Source organism: Gobius niger, assembly GCF_951799975.1.
Source record: "Gobius niger genome assembly, chromosome: 23".
Lineage (NCBI taxonomy): Eukaryota > Metazoa > Chordata > Actinopteri > Gobiiformes > Gobiidae > Gobius > Gobius niger.
Genome location: NC_136874.1, coordinates 15022822 through 15049728, shown reverse-complemented (window position 1 = coordinate 15049728; position 26907 = coordinate 15022822). Strand labels below are relative to the sequence as shown.

The 26907-nt window shown below is 47.1% G+C and overlaps 1 protein-coding gene across 2 annotated transcripts; it reads left to right on the top strand.

Moving 5' to 3' along the window:
• On the top strand, positions 1–23018 carry acvr2ab (activin A receptor type 2Ab). Of its 2 annotated transcripts, XM_079581400.1 has the most exons (12): positions 2–536; positions 11683–11890; positions 14063–14196; positions 15051–15205; positions 16536–16559; positions 19796–19939; positions 20019–20162; positions 21558–21703; positions 21783–21897; positions 22217–22355; positions 22607–22737; positions 22817–23018. In XM_079581400.1, the coding sequence occupies exons 1-12, from the start codon at positions 482–484 to the stop codon at positions 23006–23008; spliced, it is 1587 nt and encodes a 528-aa protein (XP_079437526.1). In that variant the 5' UTR covers positions 2–481; the 3' UTR covers positions 23009–23018. The 2 variants fall into 2 exon arrangements, with proteins under 2 accessions (XP_079437527.1, XP_079437526.1); XM_079581401.1 differs by lacking the exon at positions 16536–16559 and having other exon boundaries at positions 1–536.
• Positions 23019–26907: the final 3889 nt, after the last annotated feature.

Genomic DNA, 26907 nt, shown 5'->3' with positions numbered 1-26907 from the left:
ATTTGGACAGCGGAGTGATCTGAGCTTCCAGGCCGATGGATGTTTAGCCCTGCCCCGGCTGTGGCGCGGCTGAGGCTTCGGCGGCTCGTCTTTCCACCGGCTCCGGGACGGAAGCGCACCCGCAGGAGGCTTCACAAAAAAACAACAACAACAAAAACAACTGACAATGCATCAAAACGGGCGACTAATGCTAGACTTCTCCGGCCCGAATGCCAGTGCGTGAACCTGGGCATACCGACCGACCATCCCGCTCCCCCCCTGAGGCCTCCTACTACTCCCCTGCTCACTGGCTGCGCAAACTCAATCTGGAATAACTTGGATTTACGCTGTTTTTTTTCCTCTTTTTATAGATAAAATGTCCCCTTTGAGCAGACAGTGCCGTAGTGAGATCTAGTTGGACTCGGGACGCAGGAATTTGCTGTCTTGTCTGTTATTATTTTATTTTTCCTTGGACTTTTTGCAAGCGGATCTCGAATGGAAAATGGGAAACGCCACCAAACTAGCCATCGCTGTTTTCCTCATCTCGTGTTCTTCAGGTGGGTATGCGTGTGTGGGTACGGGCTGTTTAGATGTAGTGTGTGTGTGTGCGTGCGTGTGTGTGCGTGTGCAGAAACGTGCTGCAGTGCAATCGGTGAGAAGGGCACATATCCCCGTCTGACTGCTGCTGCTGCCATCTTCCTCGATATCCGTGCCGTGTGTTTTTTTTTTTTTTGCGTGATGCGCGTAAGAAGCGTGCAGGGTCGCGTTGGGTCCGCGCTGCATGCGTGACGCGCGGGGCAAAACGAGGACTGAGCCGCCGATTCAAAACGAGACTTGAGTGGGTTTAAAGTCACAAACGGGACTAGGTCTGTAGCCAAGACGCGTCTCGCGAGGTTGCGATCAGTTGTTACAGCAGTTTACAGTTAGCGTGCGATTTTGTTTCGCGTTCACGATGTTGACGGAACTTGCGATACGCGGTGCGATATTGCGATAACGATATTGCGATATTTTACAAAACTATTTCAACACGACATTTTCCGCTCAGATTAAACACATATTGCAAGTTTTTCAGCCAGCAGAAGTCATAAAAATAAAATAAAAAAGTATGAAAACATGGGTAAAGTTGAACTAAATTTGGAAATTTTGAACTAAAACTGAACTTTTACACATTTTTAAGTTCGGTTCGTCGTTTGTTTTTTAGCCGAGTTTGCAAAAAAAATAGTCGATCTGCGTCGGATGAAGACTTTAATGATGTCGCGATACTGTGTCTTCTTGCGATACGGATATTATTGCATCGCCTAATATCGCGATCCGATATTTTTTGCGATATTTTTATTCACAATCCTCCACTAGCTACATTCATCAGTTCATAAAGGTGACAACTAAAGAAATTCCCCCTTTTCATATCCGAAATAACAACTACCTCTCGTTGAATGCTTTTTGTACGGTTACTGTACTCCTGCTTTTTGCGAGACAGACCTCCAGTATCTTTCAATACCCTCCCTCATGCCAGCTGCAGTCCGCATCCTGTAGGGTCCACCTGGGGGCCCCTTCACGGATTTTTATCAGTACAAATGGGATTTTAGCTCCAATCGAGTTAGGCACTGAATGGAGTCTCCGGGGCCGCTTATCTCTGCCACTGGCTGCTCTCTCTGTCCTTATGTAACTCAATGGTTAAATCTAACGGCCTACTACACACTGTTGATGTTATCGTTCGCTGAAGGTCGTGAAAAGTTCGGTAGGCGGGACCTACTTTCACTGTCGCCCCATTTGAGGGGTGTCGAAAAGTGACCTTTTTTGCGTGGTTGCAATTTTCCAGTCGAACATTGTTTCAAGGTGAATGAAATGGAAGATTCAGTTCACGCTCTGCAGTTACTATATCATGACATATTTTGCCCAATCATGTGTGTGTTTAACCTCTTAACTCCCATCTGAACGGAGCCCATTTTCTCCAGTTTGGCTTTACCCTAATCAAAGCTTCTTGGGGAAAAAAGCACCAAAACAGCCACAAAAGATTAGAAGAAAACAAGGATGGAAACGCAACGAAAATGAATTCAACAAAAATGTGACAAGAATTCAACTAAAAACTGACAAAAATTCAACAAAAATTCAACAAAAATGTGACCAGAATTCAACTAAAAACTGACAAAAATTCAACAAAAATGTGACAAAAATTCAACAAAAAATGTGACAAAAATTCAACAATAATGTGACAAAAATTCAACAAAAATGTGACAAAAATTCAACAATAATGTGACAAGAATTTAACAAAAATGTGACAAAAATTCAACAAAAATGTGACAAAAATTCAACAAAAATGTGGCAAAAAAATCAACAAAGATGTGACAAAAATTCAACTAAAAACTGACAAAACTTCAACAAATGTGACAAAAGTTCAACAAAAATGTGACAAAAATTCAACAAAGATATGACAAAAAGTCAACAATAAAATGGCAGAAACTCAAAAAAACAAAAAACATAAAGGTGACACAACACAGCAACAACGCGAGGAAAAAGATCAGTTTTGTGGGTCTTAGCTTTCAAATGAGGTGTTACACAGGCGTTCAGCCAAAGAGGACAGCATGCATTCGGTTTAGGCGGGGGGTAAGAGGTTAATCCAAACTTGAAATGTAGCTGATTTGTTTTGTTTTTTTGCTCTCAAAAACAAAAATTAGCACCAAAAGTGAGGTTGAGTGAGCAAAAAAATGTGTCAAAGTGAGTCAGATGGAGGACTTTTGTGAAATATCGTGGCTTTGTCCTCGCGTCGACTAATATTTGCAATATACCGGGACTTTGTATTTGAAAAAACACTCGCAGTCGGCCACTTAATCGGACGTCGATCAGGTTCTGGCACAATCCTATCTGCAGCCTTTATGTAAGTGCTATCCCATTCTTCCTCAGCTGACAAGAAGTGTGTGTGTGTGTGTGTGTGCGACTTCCTGGTGCTGCTGGCTCCACTGATCTGATTGGTGGAAGGGCCTCGTTCGTCCATCGAGCCCCTGTGATTGAGCAGCTGAAAGATTAATGAGAAAGTTCTCCAGAGAAGCCCAGAGGCAGATTCTCCTTCGCTGTTTACTCAGAATCTTAAGAATGTGGCGGGTTTTGGGACGATTTGTACCCAAGTTTCTTCCACCTTTGACCCGGACGGCGTATTGGTTGCATACTACTATTCCCGTGCACTTTATCAGGGCCTCTCCTAATAAAGCGCTCAGTAAAACCAAATCATAAAACAGGATATCTCGCGGTCGATTATTTTTATGCAGCTTTAAAGACCCTATAGCAGATTTTTATTCTGTTTACAAGCAATGAAATGGAAGAGCGCTGGTTTTCTTGTGGATGATATATCGCCCAGCGCACAGAATGACCAGTGTGATTTATTTCGGTTACACTTGGGAATCCCCCGCAGAGTATACGAGCACAAATGGGCAACCATGTTCTAGAATGGATGCTAGAAAGAATGCGAGCTATGTTAAAGCTGCGATGCTTTAACCCCTTGCCTCCCACCTGAACCGAGCACATTTTCTCCAGTTTGGCTTTACCCCAGTCCAAAAGCTTCTGGAAAAAAGCTGTGAAAATAGCAACAGAACAGAGACGAAAGCAATGACGGAAATGTGACAAAAAAGTGAGGAAACGTTGATGAAAAAGTGGCAAAAATGTCACAAGAAATTGACAAAAAACTGACGACAAAATGACAAAAATGTGACAAAAAAATGACAAAAATGTGACAAAAAAGAGACAAAAAAAATGACAAAAAATTGATAAAGAATTAAGGAAAAATGACAAAAATGTGACAAAAAAATGGAAGAAAAATTTGACAAAAAACAAAACAAAAATGTGATAAAAAAAATACAAAAATGTGATAAAAAAAAGACAAAAATGTGATAAAAAAAGACAAAAATGTGATAAAAAAAGACAAAAATGTGATAAAAAAAAAGACAAAAATGTGATGAAAAAATGACAAAAATGTGATAAAAATGTGACAAAAAAATTACAAAACAAGTGACGAAAAAAAGACAAAAATGTGACGAAAAATGACCCAAAAAAATGACAAAAAAGTTGCAAAAATGAGATGAACACCCAACAAAAAAATGATGGAAAAAAAAATCTGCTGACGTGAGGAAAAAGATCCTCTCGGTTCAGGCGGGAGTTAAGAGATTAAACGGCGCATGTCGCAGATTTTCTTCACGTCTTGCCCAGCGAACATGCTCACTGCGGCCTGTACCGTCATATTTCTTTTCCGCGCTTCCAGGAAAGGAGGAAAAAGTCCAACGCCGTGGTAATGGATGACGTTTGCCACAGAATCCGACCTTTTTTTTGACATTTGCGGGTGCCCAGTCAGCCGAACACGAGCGGTTTGTTGTTGCTCGCTGTTCCCGTCATGCTCTTTGGGTGACATCTGTACGGGGCCGGGCTGCAGTTCCACAGAGTGACCACTAGTCAAGTCGGCAACAAGTCATGGCCCGGCACTGCCCGATCCACCGCGGAAACCTTGCTTATTTCTGCGTTTACTTCTTTGTTGACTTGGAGCCGAGGTCATGTGACGGCTCATCGTGGTCGACGTTATGGTGTGGAGTCCAGGGAGGAGTAAGGGACCACCTTTTTTCTGCTCGTTGCCTCCGGACACGTATCGATCCCCAAGTGTAGGGTTACATCGGTGTGGCCTGAGATTGGAAAAAAAAAAAACGAGGAAAAACAGGCGATCGTGTTTCCTCGGTGCTGCACTGTAACAGAAGAGGGGCCCCCGCTGTTTGAGGGGTCCCAGTTTTTGGCCCTTGAGCTAAAAGATAGAAATGAGTTGTACAGGATTGAGAAGAGAGAACATTAGCAGCATTTGTACTTGGGCTGGGACGATATATAATTTTTTTGTGCCTGAAGTTTGAACTAGAGATACACCGATCCAGCTTTTTTCCTTCCGATACCGATACTGGGGGTTTCAGTACTGTAGGGTCCTCTTTTCTCCAGTGTGGGATCAGGAAAGTCTCATCTTTTCTTGCGAATGAGATGTTACAGAAGCATTATATCTATTAATAAACTTCTGGAAAAACATTAGACAAGGATCACTGGACTAAACATCCCTCAGTATAAGACCAGGCCATTAGTTTACATTAACCTCTTAACCCCCTCTTTAACGGAGCACGTTTTCTCCTGTTCGGCTTTACCCAAAGCTAAAAGCTTCTCACAGCGCACAGGCCAGTGTAACGCCTCATTTGAATGCTTCCTCGTTGTGGTTGCAGCGTTGTCGGCACTTTTTCATCACTTTTTGTTGTGGTTTTGTTCTTTGTGGTCTTGTGTTTTTGTGACTTTGTTGTCGCTTTTTTTGATCATGCCTTTGTTGCTTTTTAGTACGTTTTTGATTGCATTTGTCGGTTGCATCTTTGTATACACCTCGTTTTCGTCGCTATTTTGATGCTCTTTTCAAAAAGCTTTTAGATTTGGGTAGTGCCTGGATACCTGGATAATAACTGGAGAACATGTGCTCGGTTCAGGTGGGGGTTAAGAGGTTAATATATGAACAAAAGGTAGGTGATCCATAGGGCTGAAACAACTAATCGATTACTAAAATAGTCGTCAACTATTCCAGTAATCGATTAATCGTTTTCTAGTAAACACAGACTAAAATTGAGCAAAAAAGACGTGACAATTATGTATTTTGGATGAAAACCTACTTTGTTTTTTAAAGTGAGGGTCTGCAGTGTTTTGAACATCGTAAATTTCATAAATATCTGTCTTTGCCTCGTCCAATCAGAAGCAGAATTTGCACAAAGAGCCTCCTACAAACGTCTACTTTAAGTTTACTCCATCCACATGTCCTCAAGCGGCGCCACTTTAGCTTTATGTGATAAAAAAAATTGAAAAAAATACAATTTCCATGTACCTTTCACAGCCAAGCGATTAATCGATTAATTGTAAAAATAATCGGTCGATTAATCGATTACCAAAATAATCGTTAGTTGCAGCCCTAGTTTTGTGTTTTTGTGACTTTGTTGTTGCTTTTTTGATCATGCCTTAGTTGCCTTTTAGTACGTTTTTGATTGCATTTGTTGGTTGCATCTTTGTATACACCTCGTTTTCGTCGCTATTTTGATGCTCATTTCAAAAAGCTTTTAGATTTGGGTAATGCCTGGATGCCTGGATAATAACTGGAGAACATGTTATTAGGTGGGGGTTAAGAGGTTAATATGTAAACAAAAGGTAGGTGATCCAATCATAAGTTCTGCCCCAGCTTTGATCAGTTGACTAGCTAGCATTAGCATCCTAGCCACGGCATTGGTGCTTTGAAAACGTTAGCCAAAAAGTAGTCGATACCCGATATCATTTATTCTTTCCAGTATCGGCTCCAGCGTTCGATGCCAGTGTCAGAACGGTGCTACTTTTAACAGACTTCATTATGTCCCTAGATCTTCTCGGGCCATTTTTGATCAATCGTTTTGCCTTTGTAGTTCAGCAAATAGGGGACTCCCCGACGTTAGCCCTGGGTGCCGATGCCAGTGGGCACGGATGAGTCAAAAGTGGAAGAAACCACAGGAAGAGGAACAAAGCCAGCGAGTGCGATGAGCGAGACGTACAGAGGACTCGCTGCTGATTTTCGAAGGCAGATAATGCGGAGCTCCTGAGTGGTTCTTGTGCCGGGGCCTAGACTGACTGGCTGCTCGCCGGCTTTGATCCTTGATTAAAACCTATGCGTCGAAACACTTCTCTTCATTCCGATTCAGCTTTGCACGAGCCCCTAACTCCTCGTTCGTGATGTCAGGTGCAACTTGTTTTTTTTGTTTTGGTGGATTGAACTCATTGCTAGTGACACAATATCTGTTTTTTTTTTTTTTACATAACCACTAAGCCTTCCAGTAGTAGCCAAGCAAAAAGAGGCAGTCCTATTGTGTGTCATATTCCGCCACTGTAATTCGATCGCAATTATAAATATAGCAGTGTTGGGTTTTTATTTTAGTCCTGGCATGTGACTGGAGTCTTTAGTTTACTGTAAATTTAGGGCCATGAGGGTCAGTGAGGTCGCCCGCATCGTCGGTCTGTTTTGGTACGTGCGAAGTATCAAACGAGTTGTAACGCAACATCCTGTAGACGACTTTTATGCAGCAAAAACATAAAGTTATTCAGTTCTGCTCATTCCCTTTATGTACATCCTTCTGTGTGACCGTTTAAGACTTGCTTACTCTGCAAAGATCTCCGTTTTCTAGTATTATGACGACATTCCGGTTCAGTTGTCTACGTATTACTCATTTTTGATGGGAAGTTGCTATGGGAAGTGGCAAAAGCTACAGTTATTTAGTTAGTAATGTCCTCTGGTCACATCGAAATGCCATGTGTGAAAGCCATTTGAAAATAAGCCGGTGTCCTTTTTCCTAAATGTTATTTTAGTTGGAATCTGATCCAAACCGTTACGATGCGTGTTAAGTGCGTGCTGGCCTGAAGGACACCGGCTATCGCGTTAAGAAATTAAAGTTTAAGGTGCAAAACATATAAAACCTTGGTTAATGATGTTGGTTGGAGACTGTATTTTGATATTTGGCTTGATTTCACAATAATATTCTGTTTTCAATCAATAATACATCAAATTCAGTGTCAGAAATGTAAAAGATGTCGTCTCAGAATCATCCTGTGACCCCCGCTTTGGGAACCACTGCTCTAAAACACTTTGTTTGTGCCGAAAATGAGCACATTTATGGCTCAAAAGTTTCCCGTTTGGTCCTATTCTCTTTCCTCTGTTTGATAGAATGTGTGCAAATCTTGAGACACTGACTTTTTTTGTTTGTGGCGGCATTAAAATATTGTGTTTGGGCTTTGCTAATGGCTGACCTCGTAACCTCCGCCGTAACCGAGTGCGTTTTCTCCAGTTTAGCTTTATTCATATCTAAAAGCTTCTGGACTGGAGTTTACAGACTACAGGCCAGTGTAACACCTCATTCGGAGGACAATGGGTGTGTTCCAGACAACTGCTAAATGGTATTTTTCCACTTGAAAGTGACCAGTTACGACTTCAGAGCGTCCAGGTGATTGAAATGCTAATGCTACAACAGTTAGCTCATACGATGCTAGCGTTATATGAGCGTTTCTCCAAACCAGATATAATTAAAACATGCGACATTACGTTATGTTGAAAGCTGTGACTAGGGCTGTGCAATTAATCAAAATTCGATTACAATTTCAATTATTACACTAAATGATTACAAAATTAGCATAATCAAATAAATATGTTTTATTTTTTTGCAAAGCAGACTTGCATTATTTTATGGCGCTGGGATTATTTTACCTTCGCATTTCATGTGCCATGGCTCATGCTTTTGCCCGACATAAAAACAAACGGCGCTGTGTGATGATGTCATCAGGCCGCGCTGCTCAGTTTACTTGCGCAGGTGTGAGGGCTGGCCAGCAGGGGGCAGGTGTGAAACAGAGACCTCTCCTTAATCGAGGAAAACTTGAAATCATTTGTACTTTTAGGACTGTTCAGAAAAGAAAATATCAGCATAGTTTTTCTTAGTAATAAATATATAAATAAAATAAAGATTTTATTTTAAAGGCAACAAATAATCGTTTTTTTCAGTAATCGAGCAGCCCTAGCTGTGACCAAAAGTAACGTTCACTTCACTAATGCAGTGGTTTTGTTTCAGTTTTAGCATTAGCTGCTCCTCCACTGGGGGGCGCCATTACTGTCTTCATCCCGTATACGAACTCGTAGCAGTCTTGAGGTCTCCGAGTTTACAAGTGGTACAGTTCGAGCGGCGTTCAAAGGCATTTTCCCAAGTGGGAAGTGGGAAATTTACCTGTTACCTGTTTCACCATATGACCTGCAGAACTCACCTAAACCTCTTCCTCGTTATGATTGTCACGTTTTCCTAATTTTTTGTTTTTTACATGTTTTGGTCAAAATGAAAACGTGGCAAAAATTTGGCAAAAATGTGATTCATAATGTCGCAGTAAAGCAACAAAAAAGTGACAAAAAATCAGCAAAAATGTGACAAAAAAGCAATGAAAATGTGATTAAAAATGCAATAAAAAGGTCTAAAATGTGAGGGCACAGACTTGGCTCGCTGCTGCCTGCATAAACCCTGCAACTGTTCTGGATTGTGCATGAACAGGCTTTTAAAATGAACCAAACTCAAGGACTCTGGAGTCTTTATAGAAAGGTAGCGGAGTAGAAAGTCTTGCATTTGGTTTTCAGATGTAGTGGAGTAAAAGTTCTCTCCAGTAAAGTGGGGATCCTTTAAAAAGTCTGCTTCAGTGCAGTGAGCTGGTGGTGTGGGTTTTACTGGCCGGCCAACAGTCGCGGTGCTGTCTGTGCCCAGAGCATGGGGCTCTTGTGTAGGGCATTCCACCGAGGATTAAAGGGATTGGACCATATTGCTGAGTGGGGACATTTTGACCCCCTCTCACCCCGGCCGTGCCTCCTCATTTCGGGGGCCACATTGTGTAACCGCTCTCCGTCATTAACCTTCGGTGTCGGACTGAGGACTTTTCTCGCACTTTCCAGTTCCAGTCTGGCATTTATCCAGCGTGCCGAGGTTCGCCGTTCGCTGACTGACATGAGTGATTGGGGTGATTTGTTTTGCGTGAGGAGGAAGCGTCGGCGAACCGGGAGGGCAGGCTCGCTGCTGCGCTCCCATTGGTCGGTGGAAAAGCGCACAAACATTCTGATATGACAGAACGGGTTTGGGCACAACACAGGAAATGTGCAGATAATGATTTCCCCTTCGTTTTGACTCTGTTCCACTGCTGCTGTCGAGTTTAAACATCACTGTTTGTTTGGGATAGAGCGATGTTGTAACGATGTTTTATGTTTGGAAAGGTGTAAACTACTGGATTAGGATAATGGGTTGTAAACACAATGGAGACGGTCTGTTTTGTTTGCAGAAGATAATGTCGCAGATGAATCAAAAACCAGTCAAATTAAGGAGCGAGACAATTACAGCTGGCAATTGATGAGATTTGATCGACATCATTTGTTGAGGAAGGAGGAATACGATTCTGTTTGGATTGCTCAAAGAGAACAATGAGTCCTATTCCTACAATACATCGATTTTGTGATAGATTGTTGTTTTTTGTGGCACGCCGATGCTTTTTAGTCCGATATTGATGCTTATTGTGCCATCATGCATATTAATGAGCGGTGTCATGCATATTAATGAGGCTGCAGGACGCCCCTCCTTTCACGAGTAATGGTCCGGACAGCAGTCGGACAAACACTGTCACACAAATGTATTACTTTTAATGATGGTTGATTCATTTTGTGGTTTCTTGATGTCACTGATTCCAGTCAATCAATCGGGTCATCTTCAGGGAGTAAGTCGGGGATTGTTCACTTTTTCATTTAAGAAAAAGGGGAACATGGATTAAAAATAAATCATAAAATAGTGTGGAGCGTGTAGTTGCGTGTTTCTTTAAAGGCACACTGCGTAACATTTCAGATTTTACAACAAAACATGCCCCTAAAGACCAGCGAGACCCAGAAAAGTCTTTGTTTGCCATGGGGAATCAAGGAATGGATTTGGATGAGGACATAACCGATTTAAATCGCACATTTGGCTGCTTTTAGTCAACAATTAAGTATTGCAGTATCGTCGTGTCGTAAGGTTATCGTGAACTATGCGTTCCAAATCGAACTGTGAGGCCATCTCGATTGCGGTTAATCGTGCGGCCACAGGTTGAGAGAAGAGAGATCTTACCACATCTATCATAAACTTTAGTGCTGATATTTGGTCTTGGTGTTTCTGCGGACCCACTGGACGGTCTGCGTAACACTTAACTATCCAGGCCCTAGACACTTCAAGGCTACGGCTAAACCAAAAACTTGCTAATCGATGACTCTGACATTTCTTTGTTTGATCAGTCCCTTTGTTGTGCGACAGCAAAAGGCTCTGTCTCTGATTAAAGTCTCTCTATAGTGCAGTCGCTGATGAAAGGGACGGCTGCAGACAAATGGCCACCGAGCGAGCCCCGCTGAAATATTATTATAAACATAACTGCGTTCGAGTGTGGAGTCGGGAGAGACAGCGGTTTCTTTGTTTCTGTGTGTGTATTGTCCCCGTAGTGTGTCGTCCATAGCACCCAGGCACACATCTCCAGATCTACTTGAACCCGAATACACACTGTCAATGCGGCCCACTGTGAACTGGTATGGAGAAAAAACAGTAATGGTAAACAGCCCTACGGGTAAACCTGGTAAAGTGGCGGAAACACTCCTCCTCTCGCGGCGATACGTCTTCTTTTATGCTCGCGTCCCTGGACAAACAGACCAAATACTCCGATCCCGCATTAAACATTCTTCTCCCCCACAGCCGTCACTTTCTGCTGTTCACCGTTTGTCTAAATCAAAACGTAGCGCTCGCTCTCGTAGCTCCATCAGAAACGTGTCCGCACTCGCCGCCTCTTTTTTCTCCTCTCCGTGCGATTGTGTGAAGACAGACACCTTTCCCCCTTTGATGAATTGAAGTTCACAAACCGCCGCAGCGATCGGCGCCAGTCTTCTCCGCTCGCTGTCTCCGCCTTTTTGGACCAGGTAGACAGTTCCCCTCCCGGACCTAAATGTGAACTGCTAGGCTAATTAAAGCATCAGTTCTGAACACGTTTTGTAGAGTTGATGTCTTGTTCTCGTGAGGGGAACAGCTCATATGGTCACAGCTCATCAGAAAAAGGTTGATAGTGTGATTCTGCCGTTCCCTCTTCCTGACCTTTCGTCTCCCCCCCTTGTAGGAGCCATCCTGGGGCGCTCGGAGACGCAGGAGTGTGCCTACTATAACACGAGCTGGGAGAAGGAGCGCACCAACCGCAGCGGCATCGAGCCCTGCTACGGCGACAAGGACAAGCGGCTGCACTGCTTCGCCACATGGAAGAACGTGTCCGGCGTGGTGGAGGTGGTCAAGCAGGGCTGCTGGCTGGACGACGTCAACTGCTACGACAGGTGAGGGCAGGGGCCAGGTGCGGGGGAGGGCGGGGCCAGGTGCGGGAGAAGCTACGACAGGTGAGGGCGGGACCAGGTGCGGGAGAAGCTACGACAGGTGAGGGCGGGGCCAGGTGCGGGAGAAGCTACGACAGGTGAGGGCGGGGCCAGGTGGAGGAGAAGCTACGATAGGTGAGGGCGGGACCAGGTGCAGGAGAAGCTACGACAGGTGAGGGCGGGACCAGGTGCAGGAGAAGCTACGACAGGTGAGGGCGGGGCCAGGTGCAGGAGAAGCTACGATAGGTGAGGGCGGGACCAGGTGCAGGAGAAGCTACGACAGGTGAGGGCGGGACCAGGTGCAGGAGAAGCTACGACAGGTGAGGGCGGGGCCAGGTGGAGGAGAAGCTACGATAGGTGAGGGCGGGACCAGGTGCAGGAGAAGCTACGACAGGTGAGGGCGGGACCAGGTGCAGGAGAAGCTACGACAGGTGAGGGCGGGACCAGGTGCAGGAGAAGCTACGACAGGCGAGGGCGGGACCAGGTGCAGGAGAAGCTACGACAGGTGATGGCGGGACCAGGTGCAGGAGAAGCTACGACAGGTGAGGGCGGGACCAGGTGCAGGAGAAGCTACGACAGGTGAGGGCGGGACCAGGTGCAGGAGAAGCTACGACAGATGAGGGCGGGACCAGGTGCAGGAGAAGCTACGACAGGTGAGGGCGGGACCAGGTGCAGGAGAAGCTACGACAGGTGAGGGCGGGGCCAGGTGCAGGAGAAGCTACGACAGATGAGGGCGGGACCAGGTGCAGGAGAAGCTACGACAGGTGAGGGCGCGGGGCCAGGTGCAGGAGAAGCTACGACAGGTGAGGGCGGGGCCAGGTGCAGGAGAAGCTACGACAGGTGAGGGCGGGACCAGGTGCAGGAGAAGCTACGACAGGTGAGGGCGGGACCAGGTGCAGGAGAAGCTACGACAGGTGAGGGCGGGGCCAGGTGCAGGAGAAGCTACGACAGGTGAGGGCGGGACCAGGTGCAGGAGAAGCTACGACAGGTGAGGGCGGGGCCAGGTGCAGGAGAAGCTACGACAGGTGAGGGCGGGACCAGGTGCAGGAGAAGCTACGACAGGTGAGGGCGGGACCAGGTGCAGGAGAAGCTACGACAGGTGAGGGCGGGACCAGGTGCAGGAGAAGCTACGACAGGTGAGGGCGGGACCAGGTGCAGGAGACGCTACGACAGGTGAGGGCGCGGGGCCAGGTGGAGGTCTGAGCGAGGCCAGGCGGAGGTCAGGACGGGACCAGGTGCAGGTCAGGGTGAGGCCAGGCGCAGGGGAGGGCGGGACCAGGTGCAGGTCAGGGCGAGGACAACAACAGAAAATGATGCCCGTTTTGCCCAGTTCTCTTTCCTCTGTTGGATTAGCATTACATTTGGCTAACGTCTGTCAGTGTAAACCCTGCAGTAGAAACCTGTATGACATAAAATAGTACGTGTCTACAAAATACCCACATAGGACTACATTTTGTTGAATGTAGCTTTAGAAAACACCAGCAGAGGACCCACAACCCATTACTACATTGATCAGGGAAGGGGTTCAAATTAGGGCTGCATGATTTTGACCAAAAACTTAATTGCCATGTATTGCGATTTTGATTCGATTTGCAATATTTATATTTGATCCATTTAAATGCAAAAACTTGCTGAAATTGCCTCTACTTTCAAAAAGATTTGGTTTTGTGTGGACAGCGCCCTCTGGAGGAGTTTCCCTGACATTCAGAGTAACTCTGGGGGACAGCCACGTGACTAAATAGTCAGATGGAATCACAGAACGTCTTAACACTTAAGAATCTGCTTTAAGGAAACTCAGACAAACTTTAATCTGAAAAAAAGCCCTCAGCCTCTGGAGGGCACGTTATTCCTGTAGTCAAAACCTCGATAGCGAATCGATATCGATACACCTTGCAGCCCTAAGTCAAAAACTGAAGTAATCACAATGATCGAAACCTTTCAGACTGGGTTTGGCCTGGTCTTACTGATTTGTCGTCATCTGGTGGTACTACTCTGACATGGGTTTAACAAAGTCACATTTGGTGATAGTTAAATTAGCGTTACCTTAGTCTCCCCACTCTCAAACCCGGAGAGTCCGAGCCGAGCCTTCCCCCCCCATGTGCTGATTGGTTCTCGCTCTGTTCCCCCTCTCTGCAGTCGCGAGTGTGTGGAGAAGAAGGAGAGTCCGGACGTGTTCTTCTGCTGCTGTGAAGGAAACATGTGCAACGAGAAGTTCATGTACGCCCCGGACGGGCCGCCCCAGAGCCAGACGCACCAGTCCACCGCGTACAGTAAGTCAGCAGAGCACGTAGAGATACAAAACACACAGTCCACTTTCCCACCGCGTACAGTAAGTCAGCAGAGCACGCAGAGATACAGAACACACACAGTCCACTTTCCCACCGCGTACAGTAAGTCAGCAGAGCACGCAGAGATACAGAACACACACAGTCCACTTTCCCACCGCGTACAGTAAGTCAGCAGAGCACGTAGAGATACAGAACACACACAGTCCACTTTCCCAGATAGTTCCTCAGCCATATTGAAGAGGTTATTCTGTTAAATTAGATCTCATACAGTGGTTAGCTTATAGACATAAGCTAACCACTGTACGCCGAGGGGGGGAGGGCACAGAAGAGCCGCTGTTGTGTGGGTCGGGGGGGGTCACACACAGTTCAGTGCACTTATTTTGGGCCAAGGATTACATGATGTCACGAGAGGGCAGTGTAATCCTCAGGCCTGCGAGAGCGGAGCCGATCACTGGGGGAAAAAGGTTCAGCTAGTGATGCAAAGGGAAAATGTGATTTCAAAATTCAACCGTGTTCAGAGGCCCCTGGAAACAGCTGTTGTAGGGAGCGGCTAATACTGTTAGCCACAATTAGCATGGCCTTATCACTTTGTACTTCATTGGATCCTTTTTAACATTGAACTTTTGGAGGCAGCTGTCTCTCAGTCAGAAGATCAGAGGGTTGCATAGATTTCAAAGTGCTGGAACCCCATGATTATAAGCATGATTTGGAAACATTATTTAGAACATTGCCCCCATGTTTGAAGTGAGTAGTTTTCTGCAAGTAACTCACAGAACAAGGTCTGCATCCAAATGTCCCGTTTCATAAGGGCTCACTCTGTTTGTTCTTCTCCTCAGCCACGTCGAACCCCTTCCCCCCGAAGCCGCCCATCTTCAGCACCCTGCTCTACTCCCTGGTGCCCATCGTGGGGCTGGCGGCCGTGGTGCTCTTCTCCTTCTGGATGTGGAGGCACCATAAACTGGCCTACCCCGCCGCCCTGGTGCCCACACACGTAAGTACAAGAGAACGGACCGCGGAACACATGCCACCTGTGGACCTGACCCATTCGTTCATGAGTAGGAGTAGTCACTGGAGGAGTACAGGGAGTAGGAGTAGGCACTGGAGGCGTATAAGGAGTAGTTACTGGAAGAGTACAGGGAGTAGGAGTAGTCACTGGAGGAGTATAAGGAGTAGTTACTGGAAGAGTACAGGGAGTAGGAGTAGTCACTGGAGGAGTATAAGGAGTAGTTACTGGAAGAGTACAGGGAGTAGGAGTAGTCACTGGAGGAGTATAAGGAGTAGTTACTGGAAGAGTACAGGGAGTAGGAGTAGTCACTGGAGGAGTATAAGGAGTAGTTACTGGAAGAGTACAGGGAGTAGGAGTAGTCACTGGAGGAGTATAAGGAGTAGTTACTGGAAGAGTACAGGGAGTAGGAGTAGTCACTGGAGGAGTATAAGGAGTAGTTACTGGAAGAGTACAGGGAGTAGGAGTAGTTACTGGAAGAGTACAGGGAGTAGGAGTAGTCACTGGAGGAGTACAGGGAGTAGGAGTAGTCACTGGAGGAGTATAAGGAGTAGTTACTGGAAGAGTACAGGGAGTAGGAGTAGTTACTGGAAGAGTACAGGGAGTAGGAGTAGTCACTGGAGGAGTACAGGGAGTAGGAGTAGTCACTGGAGGAGCATAAGGAGTAGTCACTGGAAGAGTACAGGGAGTAGGAGTAGGAGTAGTCACTGGAGGAGTACAGGGAGTTGGAGTAGTCACTGGAGGAGTATAAGGAGTAGTCACTGGAAGAGTACAGGGAGTAGGAGTAGTTACTGGAAGAGTACAGGGAGTAGGAGTAGTTACTGGAAGAGTACAGGGAGTAGGAGTAGTTGTTGGAGCAGCAGTGTAAAAGTTGTCGGGGGCCAAAACGGTGTCTTTATTTTTTTACTTTTTCATCAAATCATCAGCAAACTTGGCGTCAGTGGCTTCAGACTTGACGCGTGTTTGACGGCATTTTGGCGTCGACCCCGTAATGTCCTGACTGAACGGAAGGGGGCGCTGTGCTCGCGCAGGTTCTGGCTTCGGTTCAAGAGAATGAAGCGTGAAGCCCAATGCCCCTCACACAGCGCCCACTGTTTTCACAGAGCAACACTGACACAGTTTACAGTTAAGAGGCTTCATACACAGGATTATAGACCAGGCACTTGGAGAGATCGGCCAAAAATATCGGCTGTGCATATCGGCATCGGCCTGAGAAAACCCCATATCAGTTGAGAGAGCTGCTGGACGTTAGCTTTGACCTTTGGCGGTGCCAGTCATTGGTGGATAACGTGTATGTTTGCTTCCTGTGTTCCTCAAGCACGCCTTTCACATTATGGTGGAGGTAAGAGCCCTTTACTACAGCACTCTGCCCCACCCCCTTCCTCCTCCTCCTCCTCCTCCTCCTTCTTCTTTTTTTTTTTGTTCGGTTCTCAAAGCTTGCCCACCTCCGTCCCCAGTCAAGTCAGTCGGTCACCATTTATCCGTTGCCTGTTTCTTTTTCTGTTGGTGCCTGCCTGGTTTGTGCATGGATGGATCTGTTTTGTCCCCGTGCATGACGAAGCAGCCCCCCCCCCCTCCTCACACACACGCACCCAGCAGTGTATGTGTCAAACAAATCCAAACGTGTACAACAGCACCAAGGACATTTACTTAAAACACACGGCCCATGTGCGTCATCGTCAAGGACTCTCGCTGTTGTGTGTGGAGAGACGATCTACATGTGCTCGTTCTGTCTGTTCAATGACCCTCAGATCTCCTTTGCAAACCAGGTACAGCATGAGCAGGTTTGGTTTAGTCTGTCCGGCGAACCAGCCATGTGAGGACGGTCAGGGATGGACTGGAGGTGGGCGCAAACCGGAGGGAACCAATCAGAGAAGCACGGACGTTTTGTCTGTCTGTCGTCCACACAGTCCTGGGCGACAATCGAGTAAATACTCCGGAAAAAACTCATACACAACTCGATTTTGGTCGCTTCTAACTTCACCCCGTTTGGAGCTATAGGAATATACTGGGAGAGGCCAAATGCTGACAACATCTTTGGTCTTTTTTGCGTGACTGAGGGCACACAGTTCTTCCACGCTGTGATTTGTTCTTACCTGAGCTGAGACGACTTGACGTGCACCTGTGTGGTCCTTGTGCCGGTGGAAGAGCGTGGTAGCTTCCAACTCCACCCACGTTTGGAGCCATAGGAATACATTGGGAGTGGCCAAATGCTGAGGGCACGCACAAAGACCAGACAGGTACACATTACCTCGTCTAAGCTCAGGTAAGAACGTATTTCAGTGTGTAAAAACGGTGGCCTGTTCCTTTGTTGTTTGAAAAAAGTTTGTCAATGTTCTCGTCTTCGATGATGAAAACAAACCTAAAACATCAGTCCACCGTCTGCACCGAGGGAGTCCGACGCAACTCAAGACCAGTCTGAGCATGAACCACCGCACTTCTGTTCCAGCGCCTTTAGAGGGAAGAGAACTTTGGCAGAATGGAGCGGCGGAGTGACGAAACACAAGGACTGTGTTTTCTTAAGCATAATTATGTGTGGCATCAGACCGCACTCTGCCCAAGTGTCATTCGGGACTGTATCAGAACACCTCCGCCTGACACGGGACCGTCCTGGTTGTCCCTGGGATGGGGGAGGACAGAGGGCTGAAGGAGACATCAGTCGGAGGTTGTAACTGGACTCTGGGCCGGCCGGGGCTGGGCCAGGGCCGCAGTGCTCTGGGAGGCGGCCTCCTGTTTCCTGGAGCCTGCTGACTCGGTGTAATGTGCCCCACCGCCTCCCGGCTCCGAGCGCCCGGCGGGGGACAGGGATCCGGTGTCTCCCGCGGGACGCCCCGACCACGGAGGGGCCGAGGAGCTGGACCCGAGGCCGGACTAACACTCGCATTCACCGCTGCACGAGTTAAGATGGTCTCAGTGGAGCTCATCGCAAAGGCTGCAGTTATTTCATCTCCCTTTTCCATTCCCTCGGTACAAAAGGGACTCGTCAGAAACACAAAAATACTCGCTTTGAGTACGATAAACTTAGATCTTTTAAAAAAAAATGTCAGGGAAAGTAAATTGCGGTTATTTCCGGACGCCTGGCGTGGGCCTGTCCCCCGCTGGCGCTTGACCCGGGAGCATGTCGCTGTGACCCGTGAGAGCGGGCCGTTTCTGGACTGTTGGACATTGTAGATGAGCTGTGTTTGGAGAGTTCATTCAGCTTTTGCTCCTGTGAGGGATTAGTTTTTGCATTTGACGCGTTGGGACCCCCCCGAGTGTATCGAAGGGTCAGATGGACATTATTGTGTGTCTTTAAGGCAAATGGAAGTGATTTCTTACAAATAAACCGAGGATTGATCCATCTCTATCTCTTTCAAACACTTCCTTGTATCTCCCCCTTCTCTCTCTCCCCCTCCCCCCTCTCTCACTCTCTTCTCCCCCTCTCTCTCTCCTCATGTGAGTTGAAAACTGATCAGTGTAATCCTCGGCAGCTGGGTTTAACCTACTTCACTCCGGCCTCGCGTCAGACCCCACCCCCCTCCAACCACTTGTGCACGGCACGCTGGGATGTACAAGTACTTCTACTACTACTAGTACTCGTACTACTATGGACAAGTGTTGCAAATTAGCAGTTATGCTACAACACTAAAGAGAGTGTATCCGGTTTGTCCAAAGCTATTATGTCCATATCAAATAAAATTAAATAATATTACTACTACTACTTCTACTTCTATAAGTACTGTTTGTCTGCACGATATAAAGGAAAAATATGTTCCTGCGATACTTTGATAAACTAACACATATTAAACTTCAAAATCATAGAGTCGGTGCAGAATCGAAATGATGAATTTTCCACTTGGTTTATGAAACAGACTGTAGAATAGCGATGGACTGAGTTAGCATCAGCGAGGGCTAACTGAAGCTCGTTCATGCTAGCAGTTTGGCTGTTGTTTTTGGAGCCAGCTCTTGTATTTGAAACGGGGAAAAGGACACATATAGGTGGATATTGTGCGTGTTAAGACAAACATGGAGGTAAGAATGACAAACCTGTGTTCAGTAATGACGTGAAGAGGCGAAACCGTTTCATCACAGTCAGGAACTTCCGGAGCCTGCTCCCTATTCCAGTTGGAAAACGCTCCAAAAACCCAGCCAAAAAGCTAGCATGAACGAGCTCCAGGTAGCCTGCTCCATGACATTCTAGAATGACGTGAACACAAAAACAAAAAGCAAAGCTAAAATGGTACAAAATGAGGAAGTTCATGACACATTTTTACGATGTACTTTTGTTCGAGCCTGTTTTGGGCCATGTTGGTCAAAATGTGTAAATCTCAGTCAGATGAAAGACCTTAGTGACTTTGCGAGTTGTGGCTTTTAGATTTATATTGAGCAGCCCTGTATCACTTCTACTTCCACCACTAACGGGTCAAACAGTTACCAGTGCTTCCTAGTCTAACTTCTGAAAGCTGCCCAGTGCCCGCCTCCTTAAACTACCCTTGGTCCTCGTTGTGGGGCGGGCGCACGGGCTTCATGGATGCCTTCTCAATCACTGTGTCCCAACCCGCTCCCATGACGACGCTCCTCTCTCCTCTGTCTCCCCAGGACCCCGGCCCGTCCCCGCCCTCCCCCTCCCTGGGACAAAAGCCTCTGCAGCTCATCGAGGTGAAAGCCAGGGGGCGCTTCGGCTGCGTGTGGAAGGCCCAGCTGCTCAACGACTACGTGGCGGTCAAGATCTTCCCCATCCAGGTACGGCACACGCGAGCGGGCCCTCCCCCACTCTCTCCAGGTCGGCTTTTCATATTCACACATAACTCTGTCTGTGCAGGACAAGCTGTCGTGGCAGAACGAGTACGAGATCTACACCCTGAGCGGCATGAAGCACGACAACATCCTGCACTTCATCGGCGTGGAGAAGAGGAACCACAACCTGGACCTGGAGCTGTGGCTCATCACCACCTACCACGACAAGGTCAGGACACTTTATGATGTTGTATGTGCGCTGGATGTCAGGTTTTGAGCCTGTGATCCTCCCCCCTGCCTTGTGTGGGAGCGCGGCGCCCTCTGGTGGCCGTCCGCGGGCCCTGCCGGTGTCCTACATACTGTATCCCTGACCTGCTTTCACATGTACATGTTTTATGTAAGAGCGGGGACAGGGCTGATGCAACTCGCACGTGAATACTGAAACTTTGGCTATTTTTATCACAGTCTAGCGGCGCACAGGCAGGTTCTGTGGATCCTTTTACCTGTCGTTAAATCCTGTGTGATGATGTAATATCGTCAACGAGGGACTGAAGTGGTTATTTAGTGAAGCGTCGTGTAAAGATGCTGCTGTGTTTGGTGATGACGACATTATTGTGCAAACGACTGACACGGATCACAACGAAAACATGCTTTCATCATGTTCATCGTGTACTTGTCATATCACCAAGGTGTTCGCAGTAAAGCGTAACTAAAACTCTAAAATTATACAGTTTTTACGATTTAACCCTCGCATTTACCGAGCACATTTTCTCCAGTTGGACTTTAAATGAGGATGAAACCTTAGTAAAAACAAACAAACATTAACCTCTTAACTCCCGCCTGAACCGAGAACATTTTCTCCAGTTTAGCTTTACCCAAATCCTGTAGGCCAGTGTAACGGCGCATTTGAAAGCTAAGATCTACACGTCAGCAGATTTTTTTCCATCTTTTTTTGGGGGGTAGTCAACTCACTTTGTAACTTTTTTGTCATTTTTTTTTAATTGTTTTTTTTGTCACATTTTTGTCACATTTTTTGTCACATTTTTTGTCTTTTTTTTCACCTTTTTTGTCTTTTTTTGTCACATTTTTGGTCATTTTTTAAATCAATTTTTTGTCATTTTTTGTCACATTTTTGTCACATTTTTTCTCTTTTTTTGTCACATTTTTTGTCTTTTTTTGTCACATTTTTTGTCTTTTTTTGTCACATTTTTGTCACATTTTTTGTCATTTTTTAAATAAATTTTTTGTCATTTTTTGTCACATTTTTTCTCTTTTTTTGTCACATTTTTGTCATATTTTTTCTCTTTTTTTTGTCACATTTTTGTCAAAGTTTTCTCACTTTTTTGTCACATTTCCATCATTGTTTTCATCTCAGTTCTGTCGCTATTTTCACACCATATTTCCAGAAGCTTTTGGATTGGGGTAAAGCCAAACTGGAGAAAATGTGTGTTCAGGTGGGAGTTCCGGGGTTAAAAGAGCAATATAAAACACAACAAAAACGCAACCAAAAATCTGACGAAAAAGTGACAACAAGCTTGGATGAATTTTGTAGGCCTTAGCTTTCAAATGATGATCACCAGTGCTGCTCCCCTCCTCTCTTGACGGCTCCATGTTCCTGTTTCAGGGCTCTCTGACCGACTACCTGAAGGCCAACGTGGTCTCCTGGAGCGAGCTGTGCCACATCGCGCAGACGGCGGCGCGGGGACTGGCCTACCTGCACGAGGACGTCCCGGGACACAGGGACGGACACAAGCCCTCCATCGCTCACAGGTGGGTCCCGGCCCGCGTCCTATACGCCTCCGTCCCGCCTCACGCTCCCGCGGCTGACGCTGTGTGTTTCCGCTCGCAGGGACATCAAGAGCAAGAACGTGCTGCTGAAGAGCAACCTGACGGCGTGCATCGCAGACTTCGGCCTGGCGCTCAAGTTCGAGGCGGGGAAGTCGGCCGGGGACACTCACGGACAGGTAGGACCAGGACCAGGAGTTCAGTTCAGGATCTTCAGTCCGGTTAAGGCGGGGCGCTGCAGTGGTCAGTGTGGAGATTGTGTAGCTCGTTTTCTCTTGTAACATTTTATGATGTTTTGAAGTTCGTGAGGTCAAAACTGCAGTTATTTAGATCCTAAAATGTCTCAAATAATCTATTGGAAAATGGGAAAAACCTCTAAGTGTTTCCAAGTGTGGAGTGTCAACACTTCTGCACAGAGAGCTGAATGTGTCAAATGGAAGAGTGAAATCCCAGTATTAGATGCAGCCTCTGACCTCTGCTGCCCTCTGCTGGCCTCAGGTGGGGACGCGGCGGTACATGGCCCCCGAGGTTCTGGAGGGGGCCATCAACTTCCAGCGCGACTCGTTCCTGCGGATCGACATGTACGCCTTCGGGCTGGTGCTGTGGGAGCTGGCGGCGCGATGCACGGCGGCCGACGGTGAGTGACCTGGAGACTGGAATCCAAATCTTAAAGCTGTCGTCTGACCTATAGGCCGGTGTAACGCCTTATTTGAAAGCTAAGTCCTACAAAACTGACTGTTGCATTCTTGTCATGTTTCTTTCTTCATCTTTGTTTACGTTTTCAAAAGCTGTTAAGTTCGGGTAATGGCAGGTGGGTTCAGGTGGGGGTGTGTTGAAAGAACCAGGAGCAGTCGTGATGGAGTTGTCTGTGTGTGTCCCCCCCCCCAGGCCCAGTGGACGAGTACATGCTCCCGTTCGAGGAGGAGGTGGGACAGCACCCCTCCCTGGAGGACATGCAGGAGGTGGTGGTGCATAAGAAGCTGCGGCCCTGTCTGCGCGACTGCTGGCAGAAACACGCGGTAAGACTGAGTACACGTCTGCTCCCGCCCAGCAGGGGGCGCTGTGGGCAACCCGCCTGACCCTGAGTCCCGTTTGCAGGGCCTGGCCATGCTGTGCGAGACGGCGGAGGACTGCTGGGACCACGAGGCGGAGGCGCGGCTGTCGGCGGGCTGCGTGGAGGAGCGGATCGGGCAGATGCAGCGGCAGGCCCCCCTCATCGGCCCGGAGGAGATCACCGTGGTCACCATGGTCACCAACGTGGACCTGCCCCCCAAGGAGTCCAGCTTATGATCGCGAAAAACGGACGCCCGCCCCCGGCTCCCGCCCGCCCTGGTCGGCTGGCTGAGGACTTTGTTTTTATGGACCCCCTTTTTAAGTCTTCTCCGAGTGCAGGCCGCTACTTCAGGAAACCCACGCCCCGCACTCGCCCCGGCGTCCGGAACGGGACTCCCCACACGGACGGCAGAGCGCGTTACGGGCCGAGAACCTTACCACGAACAGCCCCCCCTGAAAACTCTGTACAGACCTCGCCCCCTCCACCTCTGCTGTTTTGTCGTGTGTGCGTGCGTGTTTCCGCCCCCTTCCTTTTCCAGACTATCTGCCAACTACAGCTTCTGAATGTGTATAGTGTAATGCTGCTGTACATAGACACAGACAGACTCGGGAGGGGGGGGAGGGCGGGTAGGGTTAGGGATCGGGATCAGGGGGGGGGGGGCCCATTCCTAAGCATTAAGACAATATACGAAACCATAAACCTCCGTCAACCAGGTTACCTCAGTTTAAACGGACAGTAGACGAGCCCCGCCCCCCCCCCCCCAATAAAAACAACACGCCGTCGCATCCGGACAACGATCGCCCTGACTTTGCTCTCCTTCACTCACGCCTACTTTTTGTGATCGTCTCATTGGTGGCGTCCAGAAACGATTTTAGTGATATATTTATTTTTGAAAAGAGAGATTCCATTCACAGCGGGTTTTCTGAATGTTTTTACAGGATAAGGCCTGAAATATCATTAAAAAGCTGTAAAATCGTCCTCTCCGTTTATGGGGCAGCCCCGTTCAGGAGGTCAAGCTAACCCGCCGAGCCTCAAGTTCCCGACGGATCCATCTTTTTTTGAGTTTCGCCTGGATTTTTTTTCCATTCGAGTCGAGAGTTCGAACCACGAAAAACCAACACGACGACACCGGCCTACGTTCGCTCAGCCTCTCTGGTCTCCGCTCGCTGACGGGGGGGGGAAACTCAAGCGCACACTTTCAGGTTCACACACGTTTTATGCAAAGTTCCCAGAAGGGTCTTCGCCTCCTGCTTTCAGCCTGTGGGGGCCACGCCGCCGGCCCCACCGCCGGTTCTTTTGAGATGTCAGGCCAACCACGTACCCCACTCCGGAACACCGTCGCTTCTGAGGGGGGGCTCATGCAGTGTTCAGTTTTTGCCAACCTAAAACTAATGAAGGGTAACAATACGACTAAATGTAGTTCAAATGGCTACCAGAAGGGAAACATTGAGTTGACTAAAAAAATGTGATTTGACTAGAACCAAACGATGTTCTGCTAAAGTTGTCAAAACGAACTCTGGTTGAGCGTCTCCTCGATGGGACGGAACGGTCTTTTTGAGGAACTGCGAGCTCTGGTGCAGACTGATGCTCGGGATGGTCTCTCAGGTCACGCTTGGACATTTTTTTTCCATCGCGCGACGTAATCCCACAACTGAAAACGAAGTTAAAAAAAATGTACAGGTTTCGGAAAACGGTCTCCAACAAATCCGCTTCTGTCAATTGAATAAAAAAAAGTGAAGAAAATTGTGAAAAAAAACAACATTTTCCAGTGGCGTACCTCAGGGACAGGTGAAGGGGCCAACACTCTTCGTCCTGAGGAACCATCCCAGCCCACCACCATTCAGGGATCCGTACTATGCTTTTTTTTTGCAAGTGATATGCAACCAGTGCCGCAAACTCCCCTACCCTGGCGTAGGACGCTGCAGGGGCGACTTTCAATACACACGGTTTAACTTGTAGCATTTAGAGTTTCTTCTTTTTTTTTATCCTTGCATATTGACGTGGTGTATTTATTTACTTTACAGCGAGGTTTGAGCTCAGGAGCAGGGACCGTCAGGGGGGGGTGGCCTTCATTCAGGAAATACTACAACACCAACTGCTTTTCTTTTGAGGGAACGTTGAACTGCAAGGGGGGGGGGCGCTCTTTGGACCGGACTGTGCGATTGTTCCCCCCCCCCCCCCGAGTCATTCATCCAAGTCTGCTCCGGGGCCCAGGATCTATTTCGGGACTGTTTTTTTTTTTTTTTTTCTTCTTCCTCTCCCAGGACACACGGACTGAGGTGCCGATCGCGCGGGAGGACCTCAGGGTGCTCACGGTGCTCGGGTCGAACCTCGCCCACCCCCCACCCCCACCCCCGCCTCTCAGGTTTCGGCCCTGTTCGTTATGCTAACCCGGCGGCCGGTGCATGAATGTATCGGGGAGCGCGCGCCCCGGCCCGCGGTGGCGAACTTCCCGGGAACAGCGGCTCCGCTCCGAGCTCCCGCTTCAAACCTGGGCGTCTGTACAGATGGACAGTACTTGTATCACTATTTACTCTGAGCTGACGTGTCCAAGTATGTGTTGACCTTCAGTGTTTCCTCTACATTCGGACTGGAGGAGCGGCCCCTCACTGGAGCGGCCCCTCACCGGTGACTCCAGGGGCCCTCACCGGTGACTCTGAGACACTGTAAAGCAGGACACGCAATCATTCACTACACCTACTGAAGCCACCTTTCGAAAAGAGATTTAGAGGAAACATTGAACTGCCACGATTGTATAATGGTATGGCTGTCGGGCCAACAAATCTATATAAATATATATAAGAGAACAAAAGGAATAGAAAACACTACTTTCTGATGTGTGAGCGTGTGTGCGGAGCTGCAGCGCTGACCCGGGACCCACTGGCTCCACACGGTCAGAGGCCCCCGGGTCAGTGTCGGGGCACCGCTGCAGGAGCTGGCCATGGTTTGTATCTGCTCAAGTCATCCATGTGATGTAAATAAATGTGTTTTTAGATTGTGACGGCGCCGGTGTCTTTCGTTTTGTTTTCCCAAGTGTTGTTAGATGTTTGAACCCCTTCCTGCGCCCACCTGAACCGAGCACATTTTGTCCAGTTTGGCTTTACCCCAATCCAAAAGCTTCTGGAAAAAAGCAACAAAAGTGGAACAGTGATGGAAATGTGACAAAAAAGTGACACAAAAATGACAAAAATGAGATATAAAATGATAAATGTGACAAAAAAAAGACCAAAATGTGACATATATGATAAAAATGTGACAAAAAAATTGACGAAAAAATGATTAAATTGTGACAAAAAAATTACAAAAATGTGCTTTAAATGTGACAAAATGAGAAAACATTGACAAAGTGTCAAAAAATTGGAAAAAGTGGCAAAAATATCACAAGAAATTGACGAAAAAGGACAAAAATGTGACAAAAAAATTACATGTGACCAAAAATGTGACAAAAAAGACCAAAATGTGACATAATAAAAATGACAACAAAAAAAGACAAAAATGGGACAAAAAATTGAAAAAGTGGCTAAAATATCACAAGAAATTGACAAAAAATTGAGGAAAAATGTGACAAAATAATTACAAAAAATTGACGCAAAAGTTACAAAAATGAGTTGAATACCCAACAAAAAAAAGATGGAAAAAAATCTGATGACGTGAGGAAAAAGATCCTCTCGGTTCAGGCGGGGGTTAAGAGGTTAAAAAGGAGAAACATCAGTAAATGTTCACATGATAAACACGGAGCCCAGAAAGAAAGTGACCCACGTTAGGTTGTTCAAGTAAAAGTGAGCATGTTTTAATATCTTAAACATCTGTGCAACATTATTCCAATGTTACATCACTGCATGACCTGTCACAATATTTACAAAAGAAAATCGGCTTTTACGTCAAAAAACCATTAACGAAAAAAAACAAAAAAAAAAGTCCAAACAAGCTTGAGAAGAAATGGACAGACCGCGATCTCGAAGCTCACGCCAAAACCCCCAAAACACTCGCAACCAAGTGCACCACATTCTCCACACGAGTATATATTAGCCGGGAAACCAAATACTGACGATGACGTGATGGGGACTGAGCGCTCGTACACACACACACACACACACACACACACACACACATACACGCACATACACAAGAAAAA

What these genes read in the sequence shown, in the direction of transcription:
- acvr2ab (XM_079581400.1), top strand. Translation starts at nt 482, where the DNA reads ATGGGAAACGCCACCAAACTAGCCATCGCTGTTTTCCTCATCTCGTGT. An exon ending in GCACCAGTCCACCGCGTACA is followed by an intron (nt 14,197 to 15,050) that starts GTAAGTCAGCAG and finishes TCTTCTCCTCAG; the next exon opens with CCACGTCGAACCCCTTCCCC. An exon ending in CCGCCCTGGTGCCCACACAC is followed by an intron (nt 15,206 to 16,535) that starts GTAAGTACAAGA and finishes GTGTTCCTCAAG; the next exon opens with CACGCCTTTCACATTATGGT.